Genomic DNA, 27,977 nt, shown 5'->3' with positions numbered 1-27,977 from the left:
TGGGTGTCTAAATAGCTAGCCCGTGATGGCTGGGCTATGTACTTAGAATATTGCAAAATGTGCTTCATCCGAAAAGCTATTTTAAAATCGGACATAGAGTGCATAGAGGAGTTCTGTATCTATAATTCTTAAAATAATTATGCTTTGTGTGAACGTTTATCGTGAGTAATTTAGTAAATTCACCGGAAGTGTTTGGTGGGAATGCTAGTTCTGAACGTCACATGCTAATGTAAAAAGCTGTTTTTTGATATAAATATGAACTTGATTGAACAGACATGCATGTATTGTATAACATAATGTCCTAGGTGTGTCATCTGATGAAGATAATCAAAGGTTAGTGCTGCATTTAGCTGTGGTTTTGTTTTTTGTGACATTATATGCTAGCTTGAAAAATGGGTGTCTGATTATTTCTGGCTGGGTACTCTGCTGACATAATCTAATGTTTTGCTTTCGCTGTAAAGCCTTTTTGAAATCGGACAGTGTGGTTAGATTAACGAGAGTCTTGTCTTTAAATAGCTGTAAAATAGTCATATGTTTGAAAAATGGAAGTTTTCGGATTTTAGAGGAGTTTGTATTTCGCGCCACGCCCATCATTGGATATTGGAGCAGACGTTCCGCTAGCGGAACATCTAGATGTAAGAGGTTAAGAAACTATAGTTTTGGCAAGTCGGTTAGGACATCTACTTTGTGCATGACAAGTCATTTTTCACGGAAAGATTATTTCACTTATAATTCACAATTCCAGTGGGTCAGAAGTTTACATTCACTAAGTTGACTGTGCCTTTAAACAGCTTGGAAAATTCCTGAAAATGTCACGGCTTTAGAAGCTTCTGATAGGCTAATTGACATCATTTGAGTCAATTGGAGGTGTACCTGTGGATGAATTTCAAGGTGAACCTTCAAACTCAGTGCCTCTTTGCTTGACATCATGGGAAAATCCAAAGAAATCAGCCAAGACCTCAGAAAAAAATGGTAGACCTCCACAAGTCTGGTTCATCCTTGGGAGCAATTTCCAAACGCCTGAAGATACCACGTTCATCTGTACAAACAATAGTACGCAAGTATAAACACCATGGGACCACGCAGCCGTCATATCGCTCAGGAAGGAGACGCGTTCTGTCTCCTAGAGATGAACGTACTTTGGTGCGAAAAGTGCAAATCAATCCCAGAACAGCAGCAAAGGACCTTGTGAAGACGCTGGAGGAAACAGGTACAAAAGTATCTATATCCACAGCAAATCGAGTCCTATATCGACATAACCTGAAAGGCCGCTCAGCAAGGAAGAAGACACTGCTCCAAAACCACCATAAAAAAGCCTGGGACTGGTGCACTTCACAAAATAGATGGCATCATGAGGAGGAAAATTATGTGGATATATTGAAGCAACATCTCAAGACATCAGTCAGGAAGTTAAAGCTTGGTCACAAATGTCTTCCAAATGGACAATGACCCCATGCATATTTCTAAAGTTGTGGCAAAATGGCTTAAGGACAACAAACTCAAGGTATTGGAGTGGCCATCACAAAGCCCTGACTTCAATCCTATAGAAAATTTGTGGGTAGAACTGAAAAACCGTATGGAGCAAGGAGGCCTACAAACCTGACTCAGTTACACCAGCTCTGTCAGGAGGAATGGGCCAAAATTCACCCAACTTATTGTGGGAAGCTTGTGGAAGGCTACCCGAAATGTTTGACCCAAGTTAAACAATTTAAAGGCAATGCTACCAAATACTAATTGAGTGTATGCAAACTTCTTACCCACTGAGAATGTGAAAGAAATAAAAGCTGAAATAAATAATTCTCTCTACTATTATTCTGACATTTCACATTCTTAAAATAAATTCCTGATCCAATCTGACCTAAGACAGGGAATTTTTACTAGGATTAGATGTCAGGAATTGTGAAAAACTGAGTTTAAATGCATTTGGCTAAGGTGTATATAAACTTCCGACTTCAACTGTATATACACACACATACACTACTATGGCCTGTGCAGGGCTGAATTACAAGTTAAGTGTGATTCTGTCTCAGTTGTCATACATCTGTCTTCTGACCAGCGGAGGTTGGCGTCCCTTTAAAACTGCAGGACGTGTTCATTGTAACGAGTTTGATTCACGTTCCATTTATTCCATTCCAGCCATTACAAAATGCGCCCCATCCTCCTCCCGATTTTTAAAGTGACACCAACCTCCAATGACCTACCTGCTGTGCCTACCCTGTCAAGAAGCCTGACTCTGTTGCTGCGGCTGCTGCTATATCCCCCTGTGGTGACTTTACAGCGTCCCGCAACGCACAAGAACTGCCTGAACACATTCTTGACTCTCCTCAGGCATGACTCTGACGGTAGCCCAGATACACAGGTCAAACAAACAGAGCTTTCAGAAGGCATACACACACTGTCAGACCCTGGAACATTACACTTAAAAAGGTTATCAGATCTGGTAGACAGACTTACTTTCATCTACTCTGCCTAATATCTTAAAGTACATTGTATCGCTGATTTGTGTATGTGTATGAGCTCTCTCAGCCCTCGTGATAGGAGATGAGAAGTGATGCTGTTCTTTATGATGGGGGGAGAAAAAGAGAAACAGCGCGAGAGAGAGCGCGAGAGAGAGCACGAGAGAGAGCGCGAGAGAGAAAAACAGAGAGCGAGAGAGAAACAGAGAGCGAGAGAGAAACAGAGAGCGAGAGAGAAACAGAGAGCGAGAGAGAAACAGAGAGCGAGAGAGAAACAGAGAGCGAGAGAGAAACAGAGAGCGAGAGAGAAACAGAGAGCGAGAGAGAAACAGAGAGCGAGAGAGAAACAGAGAGCGAGAGAGAAACAGAGCGAGAGAGAGAGAAACAGAGCGAGAGAGAGAAACAGAGGGATGAGGGGAAGGGGCAGTACCTTGGCTGCTGTCTTCCTCTGTGCTGCTGAAGTCGTCTTCATAGTAGGTGTTGGAGTCTGTTGAGGCACTGGCATCACTGCTAACCGAGCCTTTCCTCTGGCGCTGCAGGACACAGGCCTAGGGGAGTCAAGACAGGCATTGTCAGCAGTCCAGGCACTTATAACGTTTTTCAAAGCCTTCAATGCTTTTGTATTAAAAGCAGAGATAGAACACGAGGACTGAGCGGCTGATTGTAATCATCCTTTACTGGAGGAGCAGCGGATTCAGATCAATTGTTAGAGGAAGAGTGGTTTCTATGTCACATACAGATGATACCACAGTGTGGTAAACCACATGATGACCACACAGTAGTAAAAAAGCCTGGCTAGTTTGGTGGTGCTGCTGCAGCCTTCAGCACGTGTCTATGGTTTTCAATCTGTGGCATTGTGTTGTGTGACAAAACTGCATTTTTTTTTTAGAGTGGCCTTTTTAAATTGTCCCCAGCACAAGGTGCACCTGTGTAATGATCCTATTGTTTAATCAGCTTCTTGATAATGACACACCTGTCAGATGGATTATCTTGGCAAAGGAGAAATGGTCACTAACAGGGATGTAAAAAAATTTGCGCACAAAATGAGAGAAATAAGCTTTTTGTGTGTGTGGAAAAACATAGGACCAACACTTTACATGTTGGGTTTATATATTTTGTTTAGTATAAATATATATATATAAAAAAATTAAAAACAGTTTAGTACCTTCTTGTATGAGGTGGACAGAAGGTTGAACAGCAGGTTGGTAAGGGGAACAGAGTCCAGGAGTCTCTGAACCCTCTGGGTGGATGTGTTCTGCGCCATGATGTTGAGCTCTGCTGGGGGCCCGTCACTGGCCCAACCCTGGGGAGAGAAGAGAGGGGGGTGGAGAGAAGAGAGGGAGGGGGGGGGGGGGGCAGAGGGAGACAAAGGGAGATAAATAATGGGGGGGAGAGAAAGAGGCAGGGGGGAGGCAGAGGGAGAGAAAGAGGGCTGGAGCTTCACTGGGTCTCATAAGAATCATCATAAATTATGAAAATGGTGATTGATCCATATATGTGTGGGCTGGATTGCTATTGATTAATCCTATTTTTACATGAATCATTAATCTATCAGAGGGTATATCTGGGTGTGAGCCTGAGAACATACTTTTGAAATGTTTGCATCCTGGTTTGATAAAACGTTGTGTACATGTCACAGTTCTAGATGTTTTTGGAACTACACTGCTCAAAAAAATAAAGGGAACACTTAAACAACACAATGTAACTCCAAGTCAATCACACTTCTGTGAAATCAAACTGTCCACTTAGGAAGCAACACTGTTTGACAATAAATTTCACATGCTGTTGTGCAAATGGAATAGACAACAGGTGGAAATTATAGGCAATTAGCAAGACACCCCCAATAAAGGAGTGGTTCTGGCTGATGTTTTGGTCACTTTTGAATGCTGGCGGTGCTTTCACTCTAGTGGTAGCATGAGACGGAGTCTACAACCCACACAAGTGGCTCAGGTAGTGCAGCTCATCCAGGATGGCACATCAATGCGAGCTGTGGCAAGAAGGTTTGCTGTGTCTGTCAGCGTAGTGTCCAGAGCATGGAGGCACTACCAGGAGACAGGCCAGTACATCAGGAGACGTGGAGGAGGCCGTAGGAGGGCAACAACCCAGCAGCAGGACCGCTACCTCCGCCTTTGTGCAAGGAGGAGCAGGAGGAACACTGCCAGAGCCCTGCAAAATGACCTCCAGCAGGCCACAAATGTGCATGTGTCTGCTCAAACGGTCAGAAACAGACTCCATGAGGGTGGTATGAGGGCCCGATGTCCACAGGTGGGGGTTGTGCTTACAGCCCAACACCGTGCAGGACGTTTGGCATTTGCTAGAGAACACCAAGATTGGCAAATTCGCCACTGGCGCCCTGTGCTCTTCACAGATGAAAGCAGGTTCACACTGAGCACATGTGACAGAGTCTGGAGATGCCGTGGAGAACGTTCTGCTGCCTGCAACATCCTCCAGCATGACCGGTTTGGCGGTGGGTCAGTCATGGTGTGGAGTGGCATTTCTTTGGGGGGCCGCACAGCCCTCCATGTGCTCGCCAGAGGTAGCCTGACTGCCATTAGGTACCGAGATGAGATCCTCAGACCCCTTGTGAGACCATATGCTGGTGCGGTTGGCCCTGGGTTCCTCCTAATGCAAGACAATGCTAGACCTCATGTGGCTGGAGTGTGTCAGCAGTTCCTGCAAGAGGAAGGCATTGATGCTATGGACTGGCCCGCCCGTTCCCCAGACCTGAATCCAATTGAGCACATCTGGGACATCATGTCTCACTTCATCCACCAACGCCACGTTGCACCAGACTGTCCAGGAGTTGGCGGATGCTTTAGTCCAGGTCTGGGAGGAGATCCCTCAGGAGACCATCCGCCACCTCATCAGGAGCATGCCCAGGCATTGTAGGGAGGTCATACAGGCACGTGGAGGCCACACACACTACTGAGCCTCATTTTGACTTGTTTTAAGGACATTACATCAAAGTTGGATCAGCCTGTAGTGTGGTTTTCCACTTTAATTTTGAGTGTGACTCCAAATCCAGACCTCCATGGGTTGATAAATTGGATTTCCATTCATTATTTTTGTGTGATTTTGTTGTCAGCACATTCAACTATGTGAAGAAAAAAGTATCTAATAAGATTATTTCATTCATTCAGATCTAGGATGTGTTGTTTTAGTGTTCCCTTTATTTTTTTGAGCAGTGTATTTAAAAATGGGGGGGGGGGGAATAAGCCGCAATGAAGCAGCGTGTTTGTTACTTACCGCACTGACCCGGTGCAGAGCCTCCACCTGCAGGTCTTGGAACAGGGAGGTCAGCAGTTTGATGGAGTGGTTAGCCAGGATCACTGACAGGACACCAAAGCCTTGATGTCTGAGACGAGAGAACAGAGAAATGTTTCTAAAGTCTCAATGGAACAGCAAACAGATATTTTTTTAAATCGGTCTTTGATACTTTTAGGTCCAAAGTTTGAAAATAAAAGTATATTCTCAAATAGTTAAATATTGCTTGGAAATGTAGACAGTTGAAGGAAGGAGGGTTAGTTTTCATTTTATGTTAGTTCCATGGAGATTGCTGGATGCAACCTTAGAATTAACCACTTCCTGACTTTATTGTCCCCATGGGGAAATATCGTTGCAGTGTCATGTACACATTTAAAGTGGCATTTAAATACAAAACAAAATTGACAAAACAACTTTCATTAACAGTTACATACTTAACAGCACAACAATGGTTAGAAACTACAAGAGAACTACCCACCCTTTGGCAGGGCCCAGTTTAGGGGAGCCAGCTCCGTCCTTGGTGCGGGCGGCTATGTCTCGGACCCTGAGAGCGGCCAGAGGGTCCTTCTCCTTGCCCTTGTCAGCCAGGGCCGTGGGACTCAGGTTCAGGATCAGGTACAGGCTGTTCAGCAGACACCACGCTCCCAGCAGCTGGAAGTTCTGGTAATGTTCTCCTCCAGCTCTGCGGGAGCTGCTGATAGCCTGGCCAATCATTTCGTAGATGTCAAGCTGTTTGAGAAAAGAAATTAACTCAATCATAAGACAAGGAAGTGTTTCCTAATATCCTATTTATTGAAGGAGGGGATTATTTTTGGGGGGGGGTTTAAAATTAAAAAACACTGAACGTACAAAACATTAAGAACTGTTCTTTCCATGACATAAACTAACCAGGTGAATCCAGGTGAAAGCTATGATCTCTTACTGATGCCAGCTGTTAAATCCATTTTAAATCAGTGTAGATGAAGGGGAGGAGACAGGTTAAAGAAGGATTTTTAAGCCTTGAGACAATTGAGACATGGATTGTGTATGTGTGTCATTCAGAGGGTGAACGGGCAAGACTAAATATTTAAGTGTCTTTGAACAGGGTATGGTAGTAGGTGCCAGAGGCACCGGTTTGAGTCAAGAATTGCAACGCTGCTGGTTTTTTCACGCTCAACAGTTTCCCGTGTGTATCAAGAATGGTTCACCACCCAGAGGACATCCGGCCAATTGGAGTCAACATGGGCCAGCATCCCTGTGGAACGCTTTCGACACCTTGTAGAGTCGATGCCCTGACAAATGAAGGCTGCTCTGAGGGCATAAATAGGGGTGCAAACCAATATTAGAAGAAAAAAAAAAAGTGTTCTTAATTGAATGTTTTGTAACACTCATGTATATACACTTACACATTTCTGTACGATGGTAGCAGCGTCATTTTCATAGTCCTCCTCTTTGGAGCTGGTGGAGGCTGTGCGAAGCTGCAGGCCGCTGCCCACCTGCAGGATGGCCATGCACGTGGCAACGCTCACACCTGGACGAGAGAAGAAGCACATATTATAGATTCATCATTGACTGACTGAGAAGCACATATTAAAAGTGATTGATAGTTGGTATTCAGCAGTCATTGGTATTCAGCAGTTTACTGCTGAAATACTGCTGAAGAACTACTGAAATAGTGATTTTTGTCAGACACCATAGACAGCAGCTCTGTAGAGATGAGACTTTAAATGAAATAAAGTCATAAAATTAAACTAATGTAATATAGAAAACCACTGAAATATAAAGTAAAGTGAATAACTGAAGGTTAATAAGTGATCAGCAGTAACGGACAGTCACTACTGTCATGGGACTTGTATTCATTGTTTTATTCTGTGTTGTCACAGCCTTCAACCCACATAGTGCTTTTAATGTTTAAAAATATATATAATAAAATCATGAAAATCTGTGATAATCTGTTTATAATATAACCGAAACGACCTCAAAAAGTACTAAAATCGCTCAGCACTATCAGCTTGAAAAGTTGCCATTTGACAATCCTCTGCCATTTTAAAAAAGGGGACAGTACACTACTATATGTAACCAAACATGAACCCATATAACATACCGGCGTAGAGACAGCTGAGTGCCAACACAGTCATGTCCAGAAGTCTCCCAGGAGTCAGGGGCTCCAGGACAGGCAAGGACAAGGTGTCCAAGGCCATGGTCACATCTATCACCAGGGAGTGGAACCTGAAGGGGGGGGGACAAGATCAGAGGTCACACACACAAATATCAGAGACACAGGGGGGGAAAAAAAACCCCACTGAGGTAAGCACTGGTAGTGTGCCAAAAGAGCGTGCCACATGGCGCGAGAGCAAGCTATATATAACCTTGGGGGGGGGGGGGGGGGGGGGGGGGGGTGTCATACTTATGCCCCAGCTAACACACCTGACTCCAATAATCAACTAATCATTATCTTCAGTTAAAAATGCAATTAGTTTAAAACAGGTGTTAGAGACGGGGGAGTGTGACACCAAATCAGGCCCCCAGAGGACTGGAATTGCCCAGGCCTATTTATTGAGAGGGACAGCATGTTGTAGGACCAGAGAAACCTGTCAGGTGAGACAAGTTGGTTTGTTGGCAAAGTTCTAAAAAAAAACACACACCCAAAAATTCCCACACAAACCTACCCGTTGCGGACAGCAGTTGCGTCTCCGACGGTGGCGGGCATGATGAAGAAGGAGTTGGCTGAGACGGCGTCCTGGAACCGGTTGATATAGCGCAGGAAGTAAGGGAGGTTCAGGCAGACACGCAGCAGCTTCTCCGACCCGCCCAGTTCCTGGAGACTGGACACGTTCTGGGACACGAAGGCATTCTTCATTTTGGCCTGGAAGGTCTGGTCTGTCGTGGCCTGGTCCTCACTCTCACTCTCCGCCTAAACAGACAGCACAACAAAACAAAAAACTGATACAATTGACATGAAACAACCCCTTAGGGAAGTTAAATAAAGGTTAAATAAAATAAATAAAAAGTTGGAAATAAGCTACAACTTAAGTGAACTATCCCTTCAAATGCAAAGTGAATATAATCAAAAACACACATTCCGCTCTCCCCGTTCCACTGCCCAGTCCCTATTCCGCTCTCCCCGTTCCACTGCCCAGTCCCTATTCCGCTCTCCCCGTTCCACTGCCCAGTCCCCATTCCGCTCTCCCCGTTCCACTGCCCAGTCCCCATTCCGCTCTCCCCGTTCCACTGCCCAGTCCCTATTCCGCTCTCCCCGTTCCACTGCCCAGTCCCCATTCCGCTCTCCCCGTTCCACTGCGCAGTCCCTATTCCGCTCTCCCCGTTCCACTGCGCAGTCCCTATTCCGCTCTCCCCGTTCCACTGCCCAGTCCCTATTCCGCTCTCCCCGTTCCACTGCCCAGTCCCTATTCCGCTCTCCCCGTTCCACTGCCCAGTCCCTACTCCGCTCTCCCCGTTCCACTGCCCAGTCCCTATTCCGCTCTCCCCGTTCCACTGCCCAGTCCCTATTCCGCTCTCCCCGTTCCACTGCCCAGTCCCTACTCCGCTCTCCCCGTTCCACTGCCAGTCCCTATTCCGCTCTCCCCGTTCCACTGCCCAGTCCCTATTCCGCTCTCCCCGTTCCACTGCCCAGTCCCCTACTCCGCTCTCCCCGTTCCACTGCCCAGTCCCTATTCCGCTCTCCCCGTTCCACTGCCCAGTCCCTATTCCGCTCTCCCCGTTCCACTGCCCAGTCCCTACTCCGCTCTCCCCGTTCCACTGCCCAGTCCCTACTCCGCTCTCCCCGTTCCACTGCGCAGTCCCTACTCCGCTCTCCCCGTTCCACTGCGCAGTCCCTATTCCGCTCTCCCCGTTCCACTGCGCAGTCCCTACTCCGCTCTCCCCGTTCCACTGCCCAGTCCCTACTCCGCTCTCCCCGTTCCACTGCCCAGTCCCTACTCCGCTCTCCCCGTTCCACTGCCCAGTCCCTATTCCGCTCTCCCCGTTCCACTGCGCAGTCCCTATTTCCTATACCCTGGGGGTCGGGTGTGGGGCTATACCAATGCCATGATTACTCTATCGATATATATCTATATATGTGATAACCTTTGTATGCTTGCAATGCACAATGATGGAACAACACTGGGTAATGTACCTCTTTAGTTCTCAGGCTGAGATCTAAAGCTCCTATTGATTGTCACACAGACTCAAGGCCTGAGATAGTAGAGTGAGTAACCACAGTCTAGACATGTTTTTCCTCATCTTAGATACTCTATCTAATCCAATGCAACAGAGGTTATGATATGATTGACGGTAGGTTGAATAAAGAGCGTCGTCTCCTGTTTCACCACACAGATCTTTACTATAGACTACTGAGGTAATTCTGTATGTGAATCTGTCTGCAATTGCATTTTATTACTAAAGAGTTATATACCAACGTTCCTGTGTCATCTATCTGGAAGACTGATTTGTTGAAGGAAAACTTACATCATCCCATGCGAAAGACCACCCAAAACCCTATTCTACTCCTCCCGTTACACTGACCTGTGTGCGTCCTGAGGGAGAGGCCAGCACGGTGAGGTCAGGGTTAAACACAGAGGTCAGCTGATTGAAGAAGTTCATCTGTACTTCCTTGTGTCGCAGCTCAGGGTTCACTGGAGACAGCACCTCCTTCTGGTCCTCCACTGAGAGAGGAGGAGACACAGGGCAGAGTGAGAACGACTGGTATAGACAATATAGAAAACATAGACAAACACATGCAGCTCAAGAGAGGGAATCTCCTTCTGGGAGACACAGAATACACTGGCATGGACATACAAAGACGGAAAATATTGAAACAGACACACACAAGACATTAGTGTCCCGAGGTATACCGAAACTTGGATACTACAACATGAAAAGCGATTCGATAATAGAATTTGTGTTACTTTCAGTACTTCTGTCAAACAAGTCTGTCTATCAACACAGCAAATGTCCCCCATGGAGCGCACCATGCCTGCTCCACTGCTAGCCTGCTCCACTGCTAGCCTGCACTGGGAGTCTGGCCTGCACCATACCTGCTCCACTGCTAGCCTGCACCATGCCTGCTCCACTGCTAGCCTACACTGGGAGTCTGGCCTGCACCATGCCTGCTCCACTGCTAGCCTGCACCATGCCTGCTCCACTGCCAGCCTTCACTGGGAGACTGGCCTGCACCATGCCTGCTCCACTGCCAGCCTTCACTGGAAGTCTGGCCTGCACCATGCCTGCTCCACTGCCAGCCTTCACTGGAAGTCTGGCCTGCACCATGCCTGCTCCACTGCCAGCCTTCACTGGAAGTCTGGCCTGCACCATGCCTGCTCCACTGCCAGCCTTCACTGGAAGTCTGGCCTGCACCATGCCTGCTCCACTGCCAACCTTCACTGGAAGTCTGGCCTGCACCATGCCTGCTCCACTGCCAGCCTTCACTGGGAGACTGGCCTGCACCATGCCTGCTCCACTGCCAGCCTTCACTGGAAGTCTGGCCTGCACCATGCCTGCTCCACTGCCAGCCTTCACTGGGAGACTGGCCTGCACCATGCCTGCTCCACTGCTAGCCTTCACTGGGAGACTGGCCTGCACCATGCCTGCTCCACTGCCAGCCTTCACTGGAAGTCTGGCCTGCACCATGCCTGCTCCACTGCTAGCCTTCACTGGGAGACTGGCCTGCACCATGCCTGCTCCACTGCTAGCCTGCACTGGGAGTCTGGCCTGCACCATGCCTGCTCCACTGCCAGCCTTCACTGGAAATCTGGCCTTCACCATGCCTGCTCCACTGCCAGCCTTCACTGGAAGTCTGGCCTGCACCATGCCTGCTCCACTGCCAGCCTTCACTGGAAGTCTGGCCTGCACCATGCCTGCTCCACTGCCAGCCTTCACTGGAAGTCTGGCCTGCACCATGCCTGCTCCACTGCCAGCCTTCACTGGAAGTCTGGCCTGCACCATGCCTGCTCCACTGCTAGCCTTCACTGGAAGTCTGGCCTGCACCATGCCTGCTCCACTGCTAGCCTGTACTGGGAGTCTGGACTGCATCATGTTAGCTACACTAACTCACTGCTAGCCTGGGAGTCTGGGCTACATCATGTTAGCTCCACTAACTCACTGCTAGCCTGTACTGGGAGTCTGGACTGCATCATGTTAGCTCCACTAACTCACTGCTAGCCTGTACTGGGAGTCTGGGCTGCATCATGTCAGCTACACTAACTCACTGCTAGCCTGTACTGGGAGTCTGGACTGCATCATGTTAGCTCTATTAACTCACTGCTAGCCTGTACTGGGAGTCTGGACTGCATCATGTTAGCTCCACTAACTCACTGCTAGCCTGTACTGGGAGTCTGGACTGCATCATGTTAGCTCCACTAACTCACTGCTAGCCTGTACTGGGAGTCTGGGCTGCATCATGTCAGCTACACTAACTCACTGCTAGCCTGTACTGGGAGTCTGGACTGCATCATGTTAGCTCTATTAACTCACTGCTAGCCTGTACTGGGAGTCTGGACTGCATCATGTTAGCTCCACTAACTCACTGCTAGCCTGTACTGGGAGTCTGGACTGCATCATGTTAGCTCACCACGCATGATGCACAGAAGTGAACACAATTGAATAATGCGACACGGCATGAAGAAATATTGAAACTGTTACTGTTTGCAAAACAAAGTCCATAAAGACAAAAAGATACAGGTAGATTCCAGCTTTGTAGGCTACAGTGCCTTCAGAAAGTATTCACGCCTCTTAACATGTTCCACATTTTGTTGTGTTATAGCCTGAATTTAAAATGGGTTAAATGTATATTTTGTGTCACTGGCCTACACACAATACCCCATAACGTCAGTGGAATTATATTTTAGAATTTTGTTTACAAATTATTTATAAATAAGTATTCAACCCCTTTGTTATGGCAAGCCTAAATAAGTTCAGGAGTAAAAATGTGCTCAACAAGTCACATAAGTTACATGGACTCACTTCTTGTTCAATAGTGTACCTCATCTCTGTACTCCACACATACAGATAATTGTAAAGGTCCCTCAGTCGAGCAGTGAATTTCAAGCACAGATTCAACCACAAAGACCAGAGACGTTTTTCAGTACCTCGTAAAGAAGGGCACCTATTAGTAGACATTGAATATCCCTTTGAGCATGGTGAAGTTATTAATGACACTTTGGATGGTGTACCAATACACCCAGTTACTACAAAGATACAGCGTCCTTCCTAACTTAGTTACCGGAGAAGAAAGAAAACGCTCAGCGATTTCACCATGAGGCAAATGGTGACTTTAAGACAGTTACAGAATTGAGTGGCTGTGATAGGAGACAATTGAGGATGGACCAACATTGTAATTTCCCACAATACTAACCTAATTGACTAAGTCAAAAGAAGGAAGCCTATACAGAATAAAAAAATATTCCAACACATGCGTAGGCCCTAAAGTAAAACATTTGGCAAAGAAATGAACTTCATATCCTGAATACAAAGAGTTATGTTTGGGGCAAATCCAACACAACATCACTGAGTACAACGTCATATTTTCAAGCATGGTGGTGGCTGCATCATGTTATGGGTATGCTTGTCATCGGCAGGAACTAGGGCGGTTTTGTTTGGGATAAAAAGGAACGTAATAAAGGCCTTCCGAGTGGCGCAGCGGTCTAAGGCACTGCATCGTAGTGCTTGAGGCATCACATTCTGACCCAGGTTTCTTTTCAGGCTGTGTCACAACCAGCTGTGAGAGGGAGTCCCATAGGGTGTCGTCTGGGGGGGGGGGGGGGGGGCATTGCTTGCGGTTTGGGGTTTTAAGCTGGGTTTCTGTACATCACTTTGTGACATCAGCTGATGTAAAAAGGGCTTTTTAAATACATTTGATTGATCGATTTATTTCATTTTCAATAAATGTGCAAACATTTTTAAAAACATGTTTTCACTGTCATTATGGGGTACTGTGTGTAGATGGGTGAGAACAAATATATATTTAATCCATTTTGAATTCAGGCTTTAACAACAATGTGGAATAAGTGAAGGAGTATGAATACTGAAGGCACTAACTTTTTTTGCAAACCATAACGCAAAAATATTCTGTTTCAAAGCCGATTTCCACTCAAAACTTTACGTCTCTCCCTCAGCCAAAGATATATTGCCTCAGCGAACTGAGGGGTCCGACAGGCCTGCATGGCTCTTAGTCCATAAATTACTTCATTACTGGTTCGAGACAGGGTACACTTTTATAAAATAAGCTACTTCTATGCAAATGTTGTTGATCAGTACAATAAAATAAGTACCACACGGAAGGGAAGCAGGTTGCCATCTGTCGCCCCGTGAAATCAGCCGAAAACAAGCTCAATAACTCACCGCATTCACACACACACTTATTGAATATGCATTCACCTGTATTATAAATATTTTCTTAAAATGTACCCAGTTTATCAAGAGATTTACCATTCAAATAAATTATGTAGTTAGATATTTTTACCAAAGTCAAAGGGATTGTAAAATATTGGTTCATTAAAGCATACAAGGCTGTCTCTGGAGAAGAAAAAAAAGTAAAACATTTAAATTGTAATGATATTGAACTCAAACGATGCCCAACGATTGGACAGGGCACGAGCTGAGTTTCTGGATCAAGTGACATTCTATGACTGACTAATATGCCTTAATTTTGTTTTTTTAACTGTGGTATTGTTTTGGTATCGAGTATCGTGACACTTAAAACATGTTTCCCGTGACAACACTAGAGGACAGCAGGTCTACAACACACACACAAATACAGAAAAACATTGTCAAGCACACACACAGATACACAACCCCGTCTCTGGGCAGGGACCAATGACCATCCATGTGGGAATGTGAAAGGGCTAAATCCCTACGGACAGAAGCAGGGGAACAAAGCTCTCTTTCTGCCAGCCCAGCACTAGACAAATAACAGTGGTCCATAGACAGATGAGATGCTGTCTAGACCAATAGACTAGAGTGTGGGATAGAATCCAATAAAGTAAAATAGACTATCTAAATAACAGCATACAGGGCCCAATAAAATTTCCTATTTTTTCAGGTTTCCGTAGAAAAAAAAGAAATCAGGTTTTCGCAATATATTTTTTTAAATCACACCTTTTTTTTTTCTTTTTAAATAGGAAAACAATTTGATGTTGCAAGTCCACAACACAATGCTTAAACCATATGAGGAGACCACTTTCGAGGTTTTGAAAAAAAATCTAAGAAATGTAGATTTTTGGGTGTCGTTACCCTTTAATACAAGTGTGTCCTTTAGCACTCATGTGATGGCAGAGTTTGCTTAACAAATGGCCACTGGATTTATGCAAATAATCAAGATACCATTCTGCCAGGTAGGCATAGGTAGTGAAAGGGGAAGTGCAGTTAAAAATGTGATTTCCTTTTTATACATTTCCACACTAGGTCAAAATATCTCAATTTTCACATTTTCAGTGTTGCCTTTTGTGTAAGAGGTGTTTAAAAATAAAAACAAATAAATACTTTTTTTTTTTTAATAAAAAAAATATATAAAAACAAAAATAGGGAATTTCAGCCAGTTCAGGTGGGATGGAACTTTTGGCCCACATCATGATGTCACAATGTGATCTGATTACAATAGACCAATGACTATTCATCTGGGTAAGGGGATGGGCTCTAGACCATCCAAATCAGCCAATCAGAGCTGTGTATGAAAATATCTTAATTTGTTTCCTAATGCCCACACGATCAGACTGAGCGACATACAGTGATTTAAAAATAAAATAAAAAGACTGCATGGGGGCTTTAACATTTAATAGAAACATTTTTTTTTTTTTGGAAAAGCCTTTTCATCTGTACCAGAAGAAGGTTATTTAATAAGCATTTTAGCTAATGGCTACACAAACTATAGACATACGTACGCACCGCACACAGAGACAGGGCCATTCCTGTGCCATTTAAGAAAGCTGCATTTTGTTTATGTATTGAGATTAAAATTGGGCAAATTAATACATTTTAGAAAATTGTTGAATTCCGTTTTTACATGTCTGGATTACATGATACCGTCTGGGTTCTCCGCAAAGCAGATTTTATAGGGTCCTAAATATACAGGTTCATAGACTGATAAGACCTAGACCACTAGCGTAAGGGATTTCGTTCCATATTAGTTAACAATAGCTAGGTTTCCATCCATATTATTTAACAATAGCTAGGTTTCCATCCATATTAGTTAACAATAGCTAGGTTTCCATCCATATTAGTTAACAATAGCTAGGTTTCCATCCATATTAGTTAACAATAGCTAGGTTTCCATCCATATTAGTTAACAATAGCTAGGTTTCCATCCATATTAGTTAACAATAGCTAGGTTTCCATCCATATTAGTTAACAATAGCTAGGTTTCCATCCAATTGAAGACAGATTCATGCGAATATTCTAAAATAATAAAAAGGCATTTTTCACACCAGTGGTGTGTTTCTACCAAATGGACTTGTTGCAGATCAAAATTAGTACATGGCGACGTAGTGCCCACAAAAGCTTACGTTTTCATGTACCAAATTGAAAATGTGACGTGAATTTAAATTTTAAAAACTCTTATCATTTCACATCATTCAAATTTAACCCCAAAAAATAAAAGATCCCACCATGTCAAACGAACAAATTATCTGTTGGCATTTATACAATTTTACCAGAAACTTCCCAGCTAAAAACAGTGGATGAAAATGTGGTTAGTGACAGGAAACTAAACTGAGCAGTAATCAGTTATTTTTCATCCCCATGCTTTCAATCAAAAACTACTCTCCCTGAGCAGTCAGCTTGCTAACCACAATGTTAACAATGTTTCAGCATCGGTCTGGGATTTCCCCAGACAAAAGGCCTTGATAAACTGCCAATTTTTTTTAGGCAATGTGGCTGGCAACAGAATAGGGTATGTGACACTGGAGCAATGATGAGCAAATGGACAATGGACATGAATAGTAGATTTTAATATGAAGCATTTTTTGATTTTTTTTAAAACTCAATATCCCCATTTATTTACTCATCTCCTATAGCTTGTTGCTGCCTGTTTACTGCTACATCTGTACTGGAATGTATTATCTAACAAAGGGAAGTCTCGCTGCTATCCTGGGCATCCACTTAACCTACTACCAGTCAACTCAATGGCAACACAGATATAAAGGATGACTAGATTCAGAAAACGTTTAGCTTTCCAAATCTTAAGCTAGGAAGTATAAATGGTATTCATCCAGCTAATTAAAACATAAAAAAAATACAAATAAATCTTAAACGAAAAACTAAAATGTAAAAGCTACATGACTAGCTAGCGAATTAGCCTATTTGTCCCATTGGACAAAGCATGCACTTACATCCATAGATATTTTTGGCAATTAAACTGAACACAGTATGTATTAACGTATCATGATATAATATTGCAGTGGAGCAACATATGAGACGTGAATGGCCAACATCTCAAACCAACATGGGAGTTGATTTTCTCTCGCTTCAGTTCAAAATCCAGACAGCTGATGTTCAGAAAGAGCTGCAAAATATGGATCCCTACAAATCAGCCGGGCTAGACAATCTGGACCCTAAAATTATCCACCGAAATTGTTGCAACCCCTATTACTAGCCTGTTCAACCTATTTCGATCCCTAAAGACTGGAAAGCTGCCGCGGTCATCCCCCTCTTCAAAGGGGGAAACATTCTAGACCCAAACTGTTACAGACCTATATCCATCCTGCCCTGCCTTTCAAAAATCTTTGAAAGACAAGTTAACAAAACAGATCACCGACCATTTCGAATCGCACCGTACCTTCTCCGCTATGCAATCTGGTTTCCGAGCTGGTCATGGGTGCACCTCAGCCACGCTCAAGGTCCTAAACGATATCATAACCGCCATCGATAAAAGACAATACTGTGCAGCCGTCTTCATAGACCTGGCCAAGGCTTTCGACTCTGTCAATCACCGTATTCTTATCGGCAGACTCAATACCCTTGGTTTCTCAAATGACTGCCTTGCCTGGTTCACCAACTACTTCGCAGATAAGAGTTCAGTGTGTCAAATCAGAGGGCCTGTTGTCCGGACCTCTGGCAGTCTATGGGGGTTCAATTCTCGGGCCGACTCTTTTCTCTGTATACATCAATGATGTTGCTCTTGCTGCTGGTGATTCTCTGATCCACCTCTACGCAGATGAAACCATTCTGTATACATCTGGCCCTTCTTTGCACACTGTGTTAACAAACCTCCAAACGAGCTTCAATGCCATACAACACTCCTTCCGTGGCCTCCAACTGCTCTTAAATGCAAGCAAAACTAAATGCATGCTATTCAATCGATCACTGCCCGCACCTGCTCGCCCGTCTAGCATCACTACTCTGGACGGTTCTGACATAGAATATGTGGACAACTACAAATACCTGGGTGCCTGGCTAGACTGTAAACTCTCCTTCCAGACTCACATTAAGCATCTCCAATCCAAAATTAAATCTAGAATCGGCTTCCTATTTCCCAACAAAGCCTCCTTCACTCATGCTGCCAAACATACCCTCGTAAAACTGACCATCCTACCGATCCTTGACTTTGGCGATGTCATTTACAAAATAGCCTCCACACTCTTCTCAGCAAACTGGATGTAGTCTATCACAGTGCCATCCGTTTTATCACCAAAAGCCCATATACTACCCACCACTGCGACCTGTATGCTCTCGTTGGCTGGCCCTCGCTACATATTCGTCGCCAAACCCACTGGCTCCAGGTCATTTATAAGTCTTTGCTAGGTAAAGCCCCGGCTTATCTCAGCTCACTGGTCACTATAGCAACACCCACACGTAGCACGCGCTTCAGCAAGTATATCTCACTGATCATCCCCAAAGCCAACACTTCATTTGGCCGCCTTTCCTTCCTGTTCTCTGCTGCCAATGACTGGAACGAATTGCAAAAATCTCTGAAGCTTGAGTCTTATATCTCCCTCTCTAACTTTAAGCATCAGCTGTCAGAGCAGTTTACCGATCACTGTACCTGTACATAGCCCATCTGTAAATAGCCCACCCAACTACCTCATCCCCATACTGTTATTTATCCTCTTTTGCACCTCAGTATCTCTACTTGCACATCATCATCTGCACATCTATCACTCCAGTGTTAATGCTAAATTGCAATTATTTCACCACTATGGCCTATTTATTGCCTACCTCCCTACTCTTCTACATTTGCACACACTGTACATAGATTTATCTATTGTGTTATTAAATGTACGTTTGTTTGTGTAACTGTTGTTTTTGGTCGCACTGCTTTGCTTTGTCTTGGCCAGGTCGCAGTTGTAAATGAGAACTTGTTCTCAACTGGCCTACCTGGTTAAATAAAGATGAGAAAAAATATATACAATAATAAAATATGGTCGCCATGTATTTTGGAACAGCAGTCGGGAGGGGGCAAGATCATGTAGGACCATTCCAGCCAATGAAAAGGCAGATACACGCATGTGAACAACAGGTACAACTCAAAATATAAAATGTTTTTTTTATCTGAAAGTTGCCGGGATGTTACGTGTCCTACTTGTAAGTACAAGCACAGCAAAACTTCTACTGGCAAATGAGACATTCCATTTTATGTTAACCAAATTCAACACTTTGACTTCCATACAAAAACGTCTTGCTTGGTGAGAGAGAAAGAAAAAAAAAACACCTACTAGGGAAAAATAATTTTGGTCCCAGTTTTCCCTCTTGTTTCAACTCTTCTTCTCTGGTGACTCACATTTCAGTTAATTACTATAGCTCCCCATCTTGGGCCAATGAGTGTCATTTAGTATGCCCGGATCTCTATGGCAAGACGCATCACTCACCCAAGTATAATAAAAAAATCGTGCCAGTGCTGTCTGAGATGACTAACGTATGAACGGACGGACAGAGGGACGGCGGGTCGACCCACAATTCCCTCCCCAATTTCATCATGGGGAACAACTAAGCAACAAGTAGACTTGTAGCACCATAGCTGTCTAACCCTGTTGGTGCCAAAGATGACGGCGCCATTGGTTTGTTTAAAAAAAAAACGTTGTTACCCTAACAATTGTAAAGGCTATATTTGACATACTCCAACAACATGGAACGATCTGATACATATCTACCGAGAATACTTTTAACAATGTTGATACAGTGAGATGCGGTCTCAGCAAAAGCAGAGGACTCACCGTCGGAGAGTGTCTTGACGGTCTGGGGAAGTTTGGCCGACTTCATCATGGCTGTGAAGGTGATGATCTCGGTTCTGTCCAGGCGGCTGCAGCCGATACACAGCCCCTTTATCAAGAGGATCAGGTGTTTCTGAAGAGAAGAGGGGGAGATGAGAGGAGGGAGGAGAAAAGGAGAGGAAAGTCTTATTGGAATGTCACCAGGACAAAATAAGAACATCAAGATTTTGGCAAAAGAATTAGGTGAGTTTCAATTATTTACATATTTTCATAAAGTATTCACAACTGTTGACTTTCTCCGTACATTTTAATATGTTAGAAAGTGGGATTAAAATAGATTTGTTCTTTTTTTTTGTAAACGATCTATACAGAATCATCTAAAATGTCAAATTGGAAGAAATGTCTATTTGATTTTGTATTAATGGAATAATCAAAACACTAATTTAAGTATCCAACCCCCTGAGTCAATACATGTTAGAATCACCTTTGGCATTACAGTTGTGTCTTTCTGGGTAAATCTCTGATGTTTACACACCTGGATTGTACAATATTTTCCCATTACTCAAAAGTGTCAAGCTCTTTCAAGTTGGTTGTTGATCCTTGCTAGACAGCCAATTTTAAGTTTTGGCATAGGTTTTCAAGCCGATTGATGTCAAAACTGTAACTAGGCCACTCAGGAACATTCAATGTGGTCTTGGTAAGCAATTCCTGTGTATATTTGCCCTTGTGTTTTAGGTTATTATCCTGCTGAAAATGTGAATTTGTCTCTGTTGGAAAGCAAACAACCAGGTTTACCACTAGGATTTTGCCTGTGCGTTGCTCCATTACGTTTATTTTTATCCTTAATTTTTTTTTAAATAAAAAAATCCCTAGTCCCTTGCCCGATGACAAGCATACCCATAACATGATGCAGCCACCACCATGCTTGAAAACACAGTGCATTCGGAAAGTATCCAGAACACGTCCCTATTCCCACATTGTTTCGTTACAGCTTTATTCTAAAATGCATTAAATAAAACATTTTCCTCATCAATCTACACACAATACCCCATAATGACAAAGAGAGAACAGGTTTTTAGATTTTTTTTGCTAATTTATAAAAACAGACCCGTCGCTATGAGACTTGAAATTGAGCACCGGCGCATCCTGTATCTATTGATCATCCTTAAGATGTTTCTACAACTAGATTGGAGTCCACCTGTAATAAATTCAATTGATTGGACATAATTTGGGAAAGCACACACACCTGTCTATATAAAGGTCTCACAGTTGACAGTGCATGTCAGAGCAAAAACCAAGCCATTAGGTCGAAGGAATTGTCCGTAGAGACCCGAGAACACAATGGGCTCCATCATTCTTAAATTAAGTTTGGAACCATCAAGACTCTTCCTAGAACTGGCCGCCCGGCCAAACTGAGCAATCGAGGGAGTAGAACCTTGGTCAAGGAAGTGACCAAGAACCCAATGGTCACTCAAACAGAGCTCCAGAGTTCCTCTGTGGAGATGGGATAACCTTCCAGAAGGACAACCATCTCTGCAGCACTCCACCAATCAGGCCTTTATGGTAGAGTGGCCAGACGGAAGCCGCTCCTCAGTAAAAGGCACATGACAGCCTGCTTGGAGTTTGCCAAAAGGCACCTAAAGACTCTCAGACCATGAGAAACAAGATTCTCTGGTCTGATGAAACTAAGATTGAACTCTTTGGCCTGAATGCCAAGAGTCACATCTGGAGGAAACCTGGCACCATCCCTATGGTGAAGCATGGTGGTGGCAGCATCATGATGTGGGGATGTTTTTCAGTGGCAGGGACTGGGAGACGAGTCAGGAACACGGGAAAGGTGAACGGAGCAAAGTACAGAGAGATCCTTGATGAAAACCTGCTCCAGAGCGCTCAGGACCTCAGACTGGGGCGAAGGTTCACCTTCCAACAGGACAACAACCCTAATCACACAGCCAAGACAATGTAGCACAAGTCTCTGAATGAACTTGAGTGGCCCAGCCATAGATTGGATTAAACCCGATCGAAACATCTCTGGAGAGACCTGAAAAAAGCTGTGCATCGACGCTCTCCAACCAACCTGACAGCGTTTGAGAGGATCTGCAGAGAAGAATGAGAGAAACTCCGCAAATACAGGTGTGCCAAGCTTGTAGCGTCATACCCAAGAAGACTCAAAGCTGTAATCACTGCCAAAGGTGCTTCAACAAAGTACTGAGTAAAGGGTCTGAATACTAATGTAAAGTAAGCATACAGTATATACATTTGCAAACATTTCTAAAAATCTGCTTTCGCTTTGTCATTATGTGGTAGCGTGTAGATTGATGAGGGAAAAAATAATTTAATCTTATTTTAGAATAAGGCTGTAATGTAACACAATATGTGGAAAAAGTCAAGGGGTCTGAATACATTTGTTTTAGAAACGCTACAAAGCATGCTCATCTGTTTTTGTGTTTTGATGGTTTAATTTCAAACAAAAAGATTGTCAAATAAAATAATCTGAGTCCAGAATAATAATAATAATAATAATATTATTATTATATCTACTTGACACAGTGGCTGGTGGACCAAAAAGTACATTTTAGGCCCTGGTATGGATCCACCATCCAAAGTGTAATTAATAACTTCACCATGCTCAAAGGGATATTCAATGTCTGCTTTAAAAAAATATCCATCTACCAATAGGTGCCCTTCTTTGCGAACCATTGGAAAACCTCCCTGGTCTTTGTGGTTGAATCTGTGTTTGAAATTCACTGCTTCGACTGAGGGACCTTACAGGTAATTGTTTGTGAGGTGTACAGAGACAGGGTAGTCATTTAAAAATCATGTTAAACACTATTATTGCACACAGAGTGAGTCCATGCAACTTACGTGACTTGTTGAGCACATTTTTACTCCTGAACCTTATTTAGGCTTACCATAACAAAGGGGTTGAATACTTATTGACTAGAGACATTCTCAGCTTTAAATTTATGAATTTCTAAACATTTCAAAAACATAATTCCCCTTTGATATTATCGTGTGTAGATCAGTGACAATCTCAATTTAATTAATTTTAAATTCATGCTGTAACAACAAAACGTGGAAAAAGTCAAGCGGTATGAATACTTTCTGAAGGCACCGAATGGAGGAATTCCAGATTAATCAGGAAAAATCACATCCCTGCTGCCTGTCTGTAGAAAAACAGACTGGATAAAACACACAGGGCAGGTTTAGATAAACAGAGTGCAGGACGGATAGCCTGCCTGATCCCAGATCTGTTTGCACGGTCTTCGCCAACTCTGGTGTGACAATGACTAAAGAGGTGGAAAAACAGCACTAACAGATGTGGGACCAGACTTGAGAACAGCGAGAATGTACTTCTCTCACCTGTGAGACTGCGCATGCTTCGTCAGGGTTCTCCAGCCGCAGCAGTGAGAACTCAATCAATACTTTACAGGCTGCTGCAACTGACAGCAACTGGTTTCTGGGGACTAGAGGGAGAGGGAGAGAACAGAAGCAGAAGAGGACAGATATGAACTGCCTCATGATCAAATGTACAAAACCCTCTGCACTAAAGATTAGTATAAAATTGTAATGTACATTTATATATTTTACCTTTATTTAACCAGGTAGGCTAGTTGCGAACAAGTTCTCATTTACAACTGTGATATACTACAATGCCACGAAGAACAGGAAATAACACTACTGTAACTAGGTAGAGAAGCAAAGAGAGACAACATGCATATGTGGCCTTCTAATTACTCATTTGCAAATACATTTAATACATAAAAAAAAAAAAAAATGTTTACATTTATTTAACAATAAACAGGCTACTGTATCCGTGTTACTATCCAACATGTTTTTCTCTACTCCAAAAAAAACAAACAAAAAAAAAACACATTTACAAAGTAGTAGTAGTTAAAAATGGTAGATATTGAGGAAGTAGTTAAAACGGGTAGTTATTGGGTCGTTGGAACATACTTTGTCCACAGACTGTGGTGATGTAATGAGCCGAGAGCGCCACGAAGGACGAGTAGAACGGCTCATACTGTTTATCATGGTGCAGGATCTCAGATTCACTGCAATGACATGGGAAATTGAAGAGGGAGGGTCATTTACAAAATACATAATAAATGAATTACAAAACTACAGTTCAAGACAAGTAGATTATATATATATATTTTTTTTTTATGGCATTATCAATCACATTATTACATTCTAAAATATGTCTGAATAATGTGGGCATTATTGCCTGACTGAATAGACAGTATGTTCCTGACAGAAACACACTAATGAAGTCTGTCCGTGTAGCTGATCAGTCTCTCCATCTGAGAGGTTAAAGAGTTGAGTAACTGGATCATGTTTTAAAAATGAGAAAGCGACCCAAAAAAAGGAACGTTTTATATGGAAAACCAAGTTGAAGCCAACAACTCGATATGGTCGAGCTCAAAATAAATTGTTTAGCATAACTTCAATTACTTTTCAAGGACCAAAGAGCCTAAAGAAAAATGTCTGATTTTCAAGGTAGGCTATTCCATGATGACTGAATTGCATATTGCAAATATTCAACCAAGACTTTTAAAACTTTTTAAATAGCTGGGTTGCATACCCATTCTTGCCTTAACATTTACTGGTTGATATAACTTGGATAAGCGGTAGTGGCAGGCAAGATGTTCGATCTCAGTAAACTGCTCCAAGCAACAACCAGCTGTTTGAGAGCTGCAAACTCTCTCTGCCCGACAGATTATCTATAGGCTACATGTGTGCAGAGCGTGTGAGATAAATAAAATCGACATAATGAATAAACAGCTTCATGAATCTTGTTTTTTTTATTGTAATAATGCTATTTTTCATCTAGACTATATAATCGATTAACATTGACGGGGATGAACGACTGGTCTAGAGAGTTTCCAAAACCTCCCCAAGACAGCAGGCGGCCCTGTATGTCAAGCCCTGAGAACTTATTTTTCTAGGACAGTACATGTTATGGTTTAGAGTCCTGGGAGACCACCAACCAAAGGTCAAACTGATTCACATATCTGTTTGTATTTTGTTTTTGTCGCTGGAGTACAATGTTTTTATAGCTTCAAATTTTGTTCAAAAGTATCATGTCATGGACTGTATGTCAGTCTTTGCATCCAGAGATGTGTATGAAATTGAGTGGTTATATTTCTCCAGCCCCTTAGCTGAGTTGAAGTGGCAGAGCTGCTGTTGTACATACGCTACATGACCAAAAGTATGTGGACACCTGCTCGTCCAACATCTCATTCTAAAATCAGGGGCATTAATATTGAGTTGGTCTCCCCTTTTGCTGCTATAACAGCCTCCACTCTCCTGGGAAGGCTTTCCACTAGATGTTGGAACATTGCTGCAGGGGATTTGCTTCCACTCAGCCACAAGAGCATCAGTGAGGTCGGGCACTGATGTTGGGCGATTAGGCCTGGCTCGCAGTCGGTGTTCCAATTCACCCAAAAGGTGTTTGATGGAGTTGAGGTCAGGGCTCTGTGCTGGCCAGTCAAGTTCTTCCACACTGATCAACAAACCATTTCTGTATGGACCTCGGTTTGTGCACGGGGGCATTGTCATGCTGAAACAAGAAAGGGCCTTCCCCAAACTGTTGCCACAAAGTTGGAAGCACAGAATCATCTAGATTGTCATTGTATGTTGTAGCATTAAGATTTCCCTTCACTGGAACTAAGGGGACTAGACCGAACCATGAAAAACAGCCCCAGACCATTATACCTCCACCAAACTTTACAGTTGGCACTATGCATTCGGGCATGTAGCGTTCTCCTGGCATCCGCCAAACCCGGATTCGTCTGTTGGACTGCCAGACGGTGAAGCATTATTCAATGGCGGCGAGCTTGACACCACTCCAGCCGACGCTTGGCATTGCGCATGGTGATTTTAGGATTGTGTGTGCGGCTGCTCAGCCATGGAAACCCATTTCATGAAGCTCCCGACGAAAAGTTATTGTGCTGATGTTGCTTCCAGAGGCAGTTTGGCGCTCGGTAGTCAGTATTGCAACCGAGGACATACGATTTTTTACGCACTGGAGGCGGGACCTTTCTGTGAGCTTGTGTGGTCTACCACTTTGCCTTTGTTGCTTCTAGACGTTTCCACTTCACAATAACAGCACACACAAATGACCTGGGCAGTTCTAGCAGGGCAGAAATTTGACTAACTGACTTGTTGGAAAAATGGCATCTTATGACTTGCCAAGTTGAAAGTCACTGAGCTCTTCAGTAAGGCCATTCTACTGCCAATGTTTGTCTATGGAGATTGTATGGCTGCGTGCTCGATTTTATACACCTGCCAGCAAAGTACATCTGATTCAACTAACCAAAGACTTGATTAGTTGACCAGTTCTGCTAGTGTTGGACTAGATCAAATATGTGCAACAGCAGCCCCACCACTTCAGCTCAGGGAGTTGGCTGGAGAAATAACCACTCAAATTCAGACATCTCTGGATGGAAGGGCTGACAGTCCATGCATGACATTCTGAAATGATGATACTAATTTGAAGCTATAAAAACATTGTACTCAAATGACAACAAAGCATAAAAACCTTGTTAGGCCTATCATTATTTGGGCTATAATACGGTGAGATAGTTGCACTAAAAACTCAGGCATTTGTAAGCTATATTCTTCAAACAATCAATGGGTATCAATAACTGAAGCGACCGTTGATTGAACTGCAGGAAATGTCCCAGATTGTGTAAATTAACCGTTGAAAGCCCGTTGTGCTAACGTTACCCAACTAGAACGGATCGGGGAGTGCAAAGTCAAACGTTGATCTTGAATACTTAGCTAACGTTAGCTAACTTACTTAATAACTAGCACCACATCACATGACATTTGAAACGGTCACGTCAACAGCTGTCCGCTCGTGATGTTGACATATATAACTATTATCTAAAACATTCAAGAACAATAATGGCATCAGCAACATAATAAACAATATAGCCTCAAGTAAAAAGAACCACGGGCTAAGCTTTCGTTTTCGATTCTTCTGAGGCTAGAAATGCTGGCTAGCTATTTAGCCGTGGCTAACTAAAGCCTCAATTTAACAAGCTAGCTAAGTGACAATGTTCGGCTTTAAAGCGGGTTGTATTATCATGCAAATACGACAAACGCTTCAGAATTTATGGTTTTATAATAATGTTTACTTCAACGTAAGCTGCAGTATATAATGTCAGGGATGTTTTACCTAGCTAGCTAACATTGCTAGCACGTAACGCTACACACCCTATTCGGCCTGATGATGAAGCAGATTCCTTCTGGGTACAGCTACTGTAGCTAGCAAGCTATGCTAAACACTATGCAAACCAGCTGAGTGAAGAAGCTAACCAGAGTTAGCATGCTAGCTAGCTGTTATATGCAGCTCTTTCTTGTCAACAGAGCACTGCAATTCGCAGACAGGGACGTTGTTTACCTGTTTATTATGGATCCTATAAGCTGAGGTAGCTCTTTCGTTTCAAAAGCTGTGTACGAAGCTGATAAAAGCGGCCGTACATCAGCAGCCCAGTCCGGTTCTCCATCTCCTCCAATCGACGCCATCTTGAGATTCCGTACTAGACAAGCGAGCGATTCTTTTTCCAACAACCTCCCTTGAAAGGAAAAAGAGGTCGTCACTAGTTATCACAGCTACAAAGTCATAACCCCCGCCTATTTCTTCCAAGTTCTCTTATGAAATTTGGATTTTAAACCAAACCCCTAAAAACTAAAACCTTACGACACTACAAACCTTATGCCTAACCTTAAATTCAGACCAAAAAAGCAAATTGTTGTTTTCATGAATTGTTACTATATTCAAATTTGACTTCGTGGCAACTAGTGGAAACCAAAGACAGGGATACAAAATAAACAGGAAGTGTTGACATAAATATTATAAATCGAAGAAGCACTTTAAGGGCTATAATAAACTGCTACATTAAACTAGTAAGGTGTACATAGGTGTAGAAAGGATAGAGACAAGTAGAGAAAATAGTTGCTATTACAACACAACCAAAGATCATTAGTAGGTCCTACTATGTATAACGCTGAAAAAGGAAAAACAGACTTTCAGAAATAGCAATAAATCATTTTATTGAGGGTATTGGCATTTTGGTGAAAAGTGTTGCACAAGCAGAGCTGTTCAGTCTCCCCAACAGGAAAAATAATA

The 27,977-nt window shown here is 43.3% G+C and overlaps 1 protein-coding gene and 1 pseudogene across 1 annotated transcript in view; both read right to left on the bottom strand.

Annotated features, from left to right (window-relative positions):
- The window catches only part of LOC115165305 (E3 ubiquitin-protein ligase UBR4-like), a 125,507-nt gene extending 98,076 nt beyond the window's left edge, over positions 1–27,431 (bottom strand). Inside the window, 12 exon segments of the mRNA XM_029718365.1 lie at positions 2,887–3,004; positions 3,622–3,759; positions 5,703–5,811; positions 6,199–6,449; positions 7,106–7,230; positions 7,804–7,928; positions 8,369–8,613; positions 10,224–10,363; positions 19,841–19,970; positions 23,201–23,304; positions 23,795–23,892; positions 27,249–27,431. Coding sequence (XP_029574225.1) covers positions 2,887–3,004; positions 3,622–3,759; positions 5,703–5,811; positions 6,199–6,449; positions 7,106–7,230; positions 7,804–7,928; positions 8,369–8,613; positions 10,224–10,363; positions 19,841–19,970; positions 23,201–23,304; positions 23,795–23,892; positions 27,249–27,373 — 1,708 coding nt within the window. The 5' untranslated portion in view covers positions 27,374–27,431.
- A 448-nt stretch (positions 27,432–27,879) lies between these two features.
- Positions 27,880–27,977, bottom strand: part of LOC115165306 (ER membrane protein complex subunit 1-like) — a 22,423-nt pseudogene continuing 22,325 nt past the window's right edge.

Source organism: Salmo trutta, chromosome 28 (assembly GCF_901001165.1).
Source record: "Salmo trutta chromosome 28, fSalTru1.1, whole genome shotgun sequence".
Lineage (NCBI taxonomy): Eukaryota > Metazoa > Chordata > Actinopteri > Salmoniformes > Salmonidae > Salmo > Salmo trutta.
Note: the sequence above shows the minus strand (reverse complement) of the source record. Positions and strands in the feature narration are given on the sequence as shown.